Raw genomic sequence first — 10,000 nt, forward strand, 5'->3', positions numbered from 1 at the left:
GATGGAGCTCCGTTTACTCTTGGTACCGTTCCTCTCTGAGTCTGCCTTCTGGCGTACTTTCTGTCCAAAAACTCAAACACCTTTGTTGCTTCAATGGCTCTCCACGGAAGAGGTCGGATCAGGAGTTGTGAACGTCCAGCAGTGGAGGCTCCCTCAGAGGGTGGCTCGTTATCACTGCTATTTTCAGAGACTTCTGACGACATCAATTCCAGTTTCGTGGCACTAGCGTACGTCTTCTTTTGTTCGTCGTTCAAAGTTGTGGACATCTCTAAAGCTGAAGATCTTCTCTGCAGTTTCTAACGTAATGAACATATTGATATAAATAATAGACAGTTGTTCCCAAATATATATGCAATGAGATTAATATATATATATATATATGAAATGAAGATATGCAAGGTTTTATTACAAAGAAAAGTTAAAAAGACTAAAGAAGACAAACTAGAGCGATGACATTCTGTGATCAAGAGTTATAACTGATCATGAGTATATAATATTTAGGTGCTACCATGTTACAATTTTGACGTAGAATGCTATTGAAACAAGACCGTATTAGCAGTTAAAATATGTATAGTTATATTATTTTGTAAAAGTAAAAAAAAATTAAAAATTTACTGGTGACCACCTGCAAGTACAAGAAATCTTAGACTTTAACTTACATTGTGTAGCCGTTGCCTTCTTCTTGCTTTTTGACGATCTGAAGATGCAAGATGGTCCGACCTGTCAAAGTCAATATAAATATACATGCATACAAGGATTATAGGCCATGCACACAGTATACATGCAGTGTACAATCATGACCTAGCTATAGTGATCCTGAGCAAATCATGACCTAATCTAACTCTAATGAGCATGCAGCCAGCTACCTAGAGATATATAGCTAGTGCTCACCTCGCTTAAGCTCGGTTCACAATACGACGCTGACGTTGACGCTGACGATGACGCTGACGATGACGATGACGCTGGCGTGAGCGTCGTATTGTGAACATGTCAACGTCGACGACGTTCGTCGCAGCGTTCGTCCAGCGTTCTTGACGCTGGAGTTGACTCGAGTTCAACTCTAGCGTCGATTCCGGAAGTGTACCAACGTAACCGGAAAACACGTGATTACTTTCTACAAATCAAAGAACAGTCTTATCAAATCCCGGATTTTGCATGGAGGGTCTAATCGACAGCGTGCGGAGTTATCCGTGTCTTTGGCGCGTACATCTGTCGTTCAGCCTCATCTCTGCAAGGAGATTATGAAATTCTCCCTGTTGCCGCCTTCGTTGAAAGATTGGTCTGACCCACATTTGCCGTTGTTGATATTCTCTAGCTCTACGCCTACGGCGACGAATGAGAAGTAGAAGAATTACGATTTCTTCGTCCATCTACGATACACACGTGGTGTTACAATAACGTGCGTTAGCATGCGCTCAACGCTCGAGTATCCAGACAGGTGCTGACCAACGTCTCCTGACGCTCACGGAAAAATATTGTGAATGGTACGACGTCATCGTCAGCGTCAGCGTCAGCGTCAGCGTCAACGTCAACGTCAACGTCAGCGTCGTATTGTGAACTAGGCTTTACGGCGTCAGACACGCAGCGTTCTAGTTCCTCGTTAGTCAGAGAACAACGTCGACTTACGTCTCTGTCTGTACAGAAGCGTCGAACAGATCGTTCGCGAAGTCCCCGAAGTCCTGGAAACATCGTCTGTAATTCTTCACTGATGACAGCATGACTATTACCCTCTTCGACTCGCTTCCCAACAAAATCTTTGTCAACTTCGTCCATGGAGATCGAGAGTGGAGAGAATGCACGACCTGCCGTGATATCGTGAGATGATAGATACCGGCTGGGGCTTCCCCGTCAGATGTTTAGAGGCGTGGTCTAGATGATCCACGCAAAATGTCCTCTAGCTAGATAGTTGCTTGAAGTCTTTCCAAATCGACTAGACTTCAACTTTCCAGTGTAGGCTAGACGTTGATCTCGTTGATTATAGATGCCTTAGACGCGTGCCTCCAACGGGCTTCCCTCGCTCATCGCCGCAAGGAATATCTCACACCTAAGCGTGACGGTTGACGAGAGCCAGGTGCAAATGCTTATCGACTTGTTGTGAGAGGTCGGTCGCGTGGCTGTCGAGGCTTTCTCGTGCATCTCTTAATTGCATTACATTGCATGCGTGCCAGACACGTGGCTGGGCGTGGCTAAACTAGACGCAACTTTCGTCTTTCAATAGAATTGAATATTGAAGTCACCGGCGACCGCCCGCGCGGTGTCATTATGCCGTTTACGAGATATCGCTCGCGCTAGCAGCTGCGGGTAATTTTCTATTTACATTTAGTACGAAGAAAGAAAATTGCATCGGAGGCTATATTCTAATATTCATAATTTACGAAAATTGGACGGATGGAAAGTTGAATCTATTTGCAAAGTAAAGGAATATTAAAATGACAATTGGTTTTTAATCAATTTCTATTTTCAATGTAATGGAATATTGTAAGAGCAAGCAACGCCAGTCAATTTTTAATTTGATATTTGATTTTCAATTTGTATCAAAAATTAAAAATGAAATGGACGAATTGGCCGCGCAAATTCAAAATTTAATATTTAATTTTTAAATTAAATTGAATATTAAAGTTAACATTAAAATTGAACTAAAGTAATTGTAATTTCAATATTCCATTGAATTGAAAAAGAAAATTAGTTTGAAAATTAAGTGTGTTTTCAATATTTATTTTAATCTGTAAATAATTATAGTCCGTCGATCAGTCAATTTTTAATTTTTAATAGAATTGAATATTGAAATTGCAAGCAACTTCTAGGCTATTTTCAATTTCTAATTCAATATTCAATTGTTGCCGGAAATTGAAAATGGAATGGACGAAATGGTCACGCACCGCGAAGAGAAACACGAGAACAGATCCAGCTTTACCAGTTTATGCATTTCCAGAGTCTATCGAGTCTTCAAGAAAGACTGTTTGTCTTTCTAAAAGTTCAATTAGCTAATGCGTGTAGACCCAAACAACTTTCTAAACGTTTAGTTTTAAAAAAATTGAACACGCGTCAAGCATTTAGGAATCAGGAGACTGGATATGAGCTAATTTGCATGAAGGCAGTTTTACCACAATCTCAATTACTGGCCGTGATTAGTCCAAAGCTTGCAGCTGCAAAGACGTAAAAGCAGGTAGCAAATGCGTCATACGCCTACGTAACGCCGTCTATACGTATATTAGTGTGCCTATTAGAAACGTCATCGTGTAAATCCTGTTGAGTGTAGATCATTTGCGTTGTAATGACGCCCACGCGACCTCTAGCTACTTACACGTAATACATGACACCTAATCACATTGTTCCAAAAGGCTTTGAGTTTACTCGCACCGTTGGTAGCGGTATCTCTAGGCTCTCTTTAGTTGGTATTATCTAGTACAAACAAACAGTACACTCTCTTTAGTTGACAATTTGTGCATGGGTATCTGCCCGGAAGTCTTATCGTATTCTGTCATAGAGTGGTACTGTGCGCCCACCTTATGCCTATAGATTTTTGCTTTTCTTCACACTGTGACGGAGAAGGCTAGAGAAAGCGGAGGAGTTTGATAGTGTTGACAAACTTAAGTTTCCACCACCTACTCTGCTTTTCTAGTTCTAGCTCTAATCAGTTTGTAGAACCCCAGCATCCAGATGCCTATGCTTACAAAAAATAGTGTGGACACTGTGCGGCACATTGGCCAATTAGCTCGTAAGACAGTGTATAGACAGCTGATCTGTACACAGTTGTGCAAGGCTATACACACAGTGTTCAGGCTAGAGCTAAGACCAACGCAGCACACAGGAACTGCTCAGGATGTTTGTGTATAGTCTAGCTGCACGTATGCAGGCAATGGCACATCTTGTGCTTTTGTTAGTGTTTAGGTAGAGGTTGACCTCTGGCAATCTATAAGCAGATTTAGTTGAGTGCTTTGACATACTCGCACTGGTAAATTAAGCTTCAGTAAATTACTGTCGAACTAAGTGCATTATTACTAGTAGTGACGTCACAATTTGACGTCACAACTTTCAAACGTCACAACTAGACATTGTTAGTTCACTAGACAGTGCCAACGCTGCTGTTTTAAGTAAAGAGAAAACGCTCTTGAAATAACTTGAACTGCAGTTGGATTCTGTTGCGTAGCAATTTTAATTAATTAAGTTAACGATGACTGCATTAAATTTTGCTGGAATTCTGAGTTGAGCACATGATTCCAAGATCTTGGCCTGTGGAACATCATACATATCACCTCATACATTGCTACTTTATTTGAAATTTTTTAAAAAGTTTCAGAGTCCAAGAATCAAGTTGCATGTGCGATTTCTGTCCAAACTAAAGACTTTTTGTTTCGAATTTAGTCACTAATTCCAAGGGGGCAGAGCTCTCCAGAAGTGGTGCTGATTGGCCTAACCCCATTCGCATCATGTGATATGCTTCCAAAAGTGGTCGCCCCTCTTGATTCTCTCCCCCATCATATTACATCAGTGGAAAATTTATGTGTGGAGGTTTTATTCAGAAACTGTTAGTGCCCTCATCTGTGTGATCACTGCTGATCATATGCATGTCTACACTAAAGCGAGATTCCTAATTAACTATCACTGTTGATCATATACATGACTACACTAAAACAAGATTCCTAATTAACCATCTAGTGGAAATTTCTGTGTAAGTCATCTGCAAACCTACTCAATTTGACAAAATTGATTCTAATTATTTGCTAGAAATGGTGCAAGATTGTGGGGATCCGTGATTGTGGTGCATGGTTGGTGTGCTAGTTCCTGGATTCTTGCAGCTGTAGATAAGACGATAAAAAAGAAGCTTGACGTTCGGATAGGGTTCATGTAGGTCAATGAGAAACCGCAGCGTTTGCCCATAGCTCTGCAGGCTCGTCACATGTTTGGCTGCTCTGAACAAGTCGTTTCCGGCCGACGCTTGCTATCTTTACACATACTTCAATAGAGAGGTGGCACGATGACAGTCCGTAGTCAGACGCCTGTGGTCATGAAGAGGAAGCACTGCTGTCAAGTTCGGCGAGTGGGTGGTCGTCGTCAGGATGGACATCTAATCCTTGTGAAACAGTACAAACACATGGGTTAGAACTTGATTTCAGGAAAACTAATGATGTTACAAATTTGAGTCATCGACAGTTTTCTATTTGTTGCATCGGCTAACCTTAGATATGTTGTTGTTTACAGGAAAGTGTTGCTGTATACCCTCGACTCCACCCTGCGCCCGTCCGTGCAGTCGCATGGCAAATGGACAATTTGTAGGCAAGACTTTTCTTCCATATTGCTGCTAGAACCTGTATAAACTCGCTCGAACTTCCTGCTGCAGACTGTATTACGTTAATTCGGCGGTCAGACGTCGCTCGTCAATTACATTTCCCACGCAATTAGAGTCTAACCCAGTTACTATCTCATGCGACTTCCTCAGGAAGTAAGTAACGTCACGCGCGATCTTGGTTCTAGTGCCAAGTAGGCGTTAAACCGGAAGTGCAATGCAAATCTAGCGCTCTTTCGCCTATAAAACCTCCTGCGCTTCACAAACTGCTTCACTCTAAACAAGTTTTCCATCAATTCGATTGAGATAGCAGGATTGCGATGATGCAGCTCTATCAAGTTGTGTCTCTTTTCTGCTTGCTTGCAAGCGGTGCCTTCGGAATTCGCCTCGTAAACAACGGATACAGAGACGTTGTGGTTGCCATAAACAGAGATGTAGAGGAGGACGCCTCCCTCGTACAAACAATCAAGAATCTCTTCAATGATGCGTCTCCTGTCCTCTACCGTGCAACTAGAAAGCGTGCTTACTTTGACCAAGTGACTATTGTCGTACCCGAGACGTGGAAAGATAAATCTGAGTATCTTGCGGCCACGGCATACGAAACGTACAGCAATGCAAAAGTGAGCTCACATGCATAGGATACTGCAAAGTAGACAGACATTAGACTTTGTATTGTCTTTGCAGGTCAGAATCAATCCTCCTGAAGTGATAGGAGGCGTTGAGTCCAACAGGTAAGAAAAACATCGACCATTTGGTAGACTGTTGTGCCAGCAAGATTTCTCTTTACAGTGCATTTGTTGAGTCGATAGCTGTCTGTGGACAGCCAGGATTTTACATGCACATAACGCCGAAAAGGATAACAGACAAGTGGGTGAGTAAGCTAGGTCACTATGTGCTAATAATATTGACATTTGATTTAGTTGCTATTACGCACCAATGAGTGTTACATCTCTGTGGCATGACACTAACTGCCGATCTACTTGCCACAATTGACTATACTTGCTTGTATATGTGTAGTGGACTAGTGCCAGTCCACCTCACAAGATGTTTGTTCACGAATGGGGCCATCTCCGTTGGGGCCTCTTTGATGAATATTATCAATCATTCTATGGACCAGATTTTGATGGAAGACCGGCTCGTTGCGTGGAAAAGGTTTCACTCTTAAACCGGAAGTAGGCTGTAACAAGATCGTCAATGTGGTTTGTGATGTAGGTTCAAGCTACAAGAACTTCCTCTGGACACTGGAGATTCAGCACTAATGGAGTTTCTGCATCCATGATGTGGAAGCAATATTATAATGATGTGAGATTTTTGTGATGCTTTGGATGTCTGAATGTCATTCTCTTGTGGCTAAAATAATTTGATATTAGGTGGTGGAGTTTTGTGATGACAGTGACAATGCAACAGTAAAACACTATCGTGATGCCAACAATGCTCACAATCGATTTTGCAATATGAAATCTTCCTGGGAAGTGATGAGAGAATCTGATGACTTTGCAAAGGGTGTCAATCTACCTCGTGAGATCTCGTCAGTCGAACCAACATTCAGGGTGAGAGCATCGATTATGCACTAAGTGATGCGTCACAGGGCGTTAACGTAATTCTAACTGTTCCAATTGTATGGTGTGCAGGTTGTTCGCAAGAAGTCCGCTGCTCCTGCAATTGTTCTTGTGCTTGATATCTCCAACAGCATGTTTTTAAATGGACGAATCGATAGTCTTCGTCAAGCAGCAAACACGTACATTAATGAAATCAAAGAGGGATCCTTTGTTGGCATTGTCTTCTTCAACAACAAAGCCATAATTAGACGGAATCTGGTCCAAATCACTGACCAGAAATCCAGAAACAAATTGATCAATAGCTTGCCAAGTCATGATAACCTCGGTGGACTGACAAGCATTGGAGCAGCCATTCTCAAAGCACTAGGAGTTCTTAAACATGCAAGTACTGCCAAAAAGCAACTAGTGATTGCTACAGATGGAACCGAAACAGACGGTCCATACATTAATGACGAAAACGTCCAACAAAGCATTGAAAAAGCAGGAGTCGTGATCCACACAATTGGTATTGGTGAATCAGCTGATGAGAAACTCAGTTCTCTCTCTGACAAAACGGGCGGCAAGGCATTCTTTCACGACGAAAAGTCAGATGAGTCATCAGGACTGCAGGAAGCTGTTGCAACTATAATTGAGGTTGATAGTAATGATGAGGATCCACTGTATCAACTGAGTCGGCAGATGGTGACAATTAATAGTAAAGCTATCTACAGTGGATCAGTTGACTTCGATGATGGCATTGGTCAGGACACTGTATTCAATCTCTTTTGGTCATCGAAAAAGTTTCGTGTCAAGAGGCTGAAGCTGAGTGTCAAATCAGCAAATGGGAAAGTGTACAAATATAGAAAAACTAGAGGACCGATCTATTGTAATTCAAACTTTATGATGTGTACATTGAAAGTGAGAGGATGGACTCAGGTGAGAACATCAGTTATGTGATACAGTTAGCACTGTACATGATATGACAATAGAATTGCTAGTATATATTGTCATACACAATGTCAAATGTTGTTGTCTTTTTACAGCCTGGAAAATGGACTATCACTGTATCAAACAGAGACAAGATTCCTATCTCTATATCATGGGAGGTCTGGTCACGCAAGCCAACAAATGCGGAAAACGCCATCAGTCTGAGCACACACCTGACTAGAACTGACGTCTCCTTCCCACAACTTATTGTCATCACAGCTTCTCTGATGAAAGGCACTCGTCCAGTTGTCGATGCCGTTGTAACAGCAATCGTCACACGTCCTGGTGCTCCACCCACCCACATTCATCTCCAAGACAATGGAGCTGGAGCTGATTTGATGCCATTTGATGGGTTATACTCGGCAACATTCACACAGTTCACTGTCGACGGCTACTACAGTGTCAGGGTTGTTGCTAACCAGAACAACCAAAACAAGCCAAATTTCACCCTCAATGAGGACTTTAACAACATGATGGCAGCCAAGCAGGCACGTCTTGGTTTTCGATATGTTGCTGATGACTTGCCACCTGACTACTCCAACATAATAAGAGTCCCAGAACCTAAAAGTGGCGAAAATGGTGATCTCTTGCCAGCATTCCAAAGAATTCAGGTACCAGGAACATTCAAGGTGAAGAACCTACCTCTGTCTGAAGTAGATGTTTTTCCACCATCGCGAATCGTGGACTTGGTCGGTCAAGTGACACTTAACAATGAAGTGCAGCTGTCATGGACAGCACCAGGAGGTGACCTCGACAATGGTCAAGGTAAAAACAGCACGACCGTTTGATGAATGGATGAACAGACAATGAGACATACAAGATTAGTTAACTATAAACACCAATTTAGTAATTATTGTTTTTGTTTCTAGCTTCTGCTTACAGCATTCGAGTCAGTGATAACTTCGATGACTTGGTGGACAAGTTCAATCAACAACATGAACTTATACCTGTCAGCCTTCTATCATCACCCAACTTTAAAATCAACAAACCCAAAATGTCTGGCCTTAAAGAATTAGTCACATTCTCAAGTCCCGTGAAAGCAAAAATGGTTTTTGTGGCTGTCAAGACTCGTGACAACAATCAATGGTCTGAAATCTCAAACGTGGTTCATGTTTCATTTAAGCGATTGCCGAATCAAGTGGCTTGCACATGCCCAGTCAAGACAAAACTGAAAAGTGCGATATGCACACAAGATTTCGGTGAGTCGTGTTGGCACATACAATAATTACAAAAATATTGAGAAATGCATCCGTTTACTTGATACAAAATACCATAAAATACTAACTGGAACAAATTCAATCTCATATCAAATGCTTGACATGCTTGTTGTTTGAATTTCAGTGTTCGTTGGAACTGTGGCCAGAATAACCAACAACATCATTCATTTTCGCTCAGGAGCCGAATTCCTGAAGTCGAGATTTAGTTTCCCGGCGAGACTTTTCCCACAAGTAAAACTTGACATAACCAGCCGTGATGTAAACGGCTGTCTGTGCCCAGAGATGCCTCAAGTCGGACAGACATACGTAATGAGTGGAAATATTCGAGGCCAATTGGAAGTCACCAACCAGAGCTACCTGCAGAAGGCGCCAAGTGACATGGCAGCATTACGAGACATGGTGACCAAGACAAGGGCAGCATGTTGATTGCTAACTCAAGACTCATTAGTATTTTCATGTTTCAACTTACCCAAGTTATTGACAATTGTAATTGCTCCAGAGAAGACTAAATAACAAACTAACTTACCAATAATATGCTCTTCTGTATGACTAATACTAGTGAACGAAAATAGAATAGAAGAATTGTGGTACACTCTAACTCACTACAAAAAGGCTAAAAATCCAAATGCACACATACATGTATCCCTACTGTACAGTGTACCTGTTGGTCAGACTCACATGTGGACATACAAACACGGAAGGTGACCGACACTACCGGAAGCTTGCTTCATCCGACAAAACAGTAATTCATCGTAATAAAACTCCGATGTTCGAGAAATAGGTGAACTACCGCGTTCACGCCCTAATTAGCACGTATGTCATCATGAACGACGCGTGCTCGTTAACTTATTGTCAAGCTTTCACGTGCATGCATCTATCTATCTATCTATCTATGCGCTAATCAATTCCTACACTTTGTAGCGCACGTGGTAGTCTTTGAGCTATCAACGTTAGTCTCTGAACTAACGAGT

The 10,000-nt window shown here is 41.9% G+C and overlaps 3 protein-coding genes across 4 annotated transcripts in view; 2 read left to right on the forward strand and 1 right to left on the reverse strand.

Annotated features, from left to right (window-relative positions):
- Positions 1 to 1,778, reverse strand: part of LOC134177413 (uncharacterized) — a 1,925-nt gene extending 147 nt beyond the window's left edge. The window contains exons 1-3 of one of the 2 annotated variants that reach the window (XR_009969504.1): positions 892 to 1,426; positions 660 to 720; positions 1 to 296 (exon numbers count right to left, since the gene is read on the reverse strand). The exon at positions 1 to 296 is cut by the window's left edge and continues 147 nt beyond it. Coding sequence is in view for 1 of the 2 variants with exons in the window: in XM_062644190.1 (XP_062500174.1) it covers positions 1 to 296; positions 660 to 720; positions 1,627 to 1,718 (449 nt within the window). In the remaining variant the exon portion in view is untranslated. Of the gene's footprint in view, positions 297 to 659; positions 721 to 891; positions 1,427 to 1,626 lie in introns of those variants that run through there. The other variant, XM_062644190.1, reaches the window with a different exon arrangement.
- Positions 1,779 to 5,466: 3,688 nt separating this feature from the next.
- On the forward strand, positions 5,467 to 6,052 carry LOC134177286 (calcium-activated chloride channel regulator family member 3-like). The gene is made up of 2 exons (XM_062644068.1): positions 5,467 to 5,907; positions 5,972 to 6,052. Exons 1-2 carry the CDS (start codon positions 5,608 to 5,610, stop codon positions 6,020 to 6,022), a joined length of 351 nt encoding a protein of 116 aa, XP_062500052.1. The 5' UTR covers positions 5,467 to 5,607; the 3' UTR covers positions 6,023 to 6,052.
- Positions 6,053 to 6,064: 12 nt separating this feature from the next.
- LOC134177285 (calcium-activated chloride channel regulator 1-like) lies at positions 6,065 to 9,052 on the forward strand. The gene is made up of 7 exons (XM_062644067.1): positions 6,065 to 6,158; positions 6,305 to 6,439; positions 6,500 to 6,589; positions 6,658 to 6,837; positions 6,919 to 7,761; positions 7,869 to 8,577; positions 8,682 to 9,052. Exons 1-7 carry the CDS (start codon positions 6,123 to 6,125, stop codon positions 9,035 to 9,037), a joined length of 2,349 nt encoding a protein of 782 aa, XP_062500051.1. The 5' UTR covers positions 6,065 to 6,122; the 3' UTR covers positions 9,038 to 9,052.
- The last annotated feature ends 948 nt before the right edge of the window (positions 9,053 to 10,000 follow it).

The sequence above is a fragment of the Corticium candelabrum genome, chromosome 3 (assembly GCF_963422355.1).
Source record: "Corticium candelabrum chromosome 3, ooCorCand1.1, whole genome shotgun sequence".
NCBI lineage: Eukaryota > Metazoa > Porifera > Homoscleromorpha > Homosclerophorida > Plakinidae > Corticium > Corticium candelabrum.

What these genes read in the sequence shown, in the direction of transcription:
- LOC134177286 (XM_062644068.1), top strand. Translation starts at nt 5,608, where the DNA reads ATGATGCAGCTCTATCAAGTTGTGTCTCTTTTCTGCTTGCTTGCAAGC. An exon ending in AAACGTACAGCAATGCAAAA is followed by an intron (nt 5,908 to 5,971) that starts GTGAGCTCACAT and finishes TTGTCTTTGCAG; the next exon opens with GTCAGAATCAATCCTCCTGA.
- LOC134177285 (XM_062644067.1), top strand. Translation starts at nt 6,123, where the DNA reads ATGCACATAACGCCGAAAAGGATAACAGACAAGTGG. An exon ending in CGGCTCGTTGCGTGGAAAAG is followed by an intron (nt 6,440 to 6,499) that starts GTTTCACTCTTA and finishes TTTGTGATGTAG; the next exon opens with GTTCAAGCTACAAGAACTTC. An exon ending in AAGTGAGAGGATGGACTCAG is followed by an intron (nt 7,762 to 7,868) that starts GTGAGAACATCA and finishes GTCTTTTTACAG; the next exon opens with CCTGGAAAATGGACTATCAC.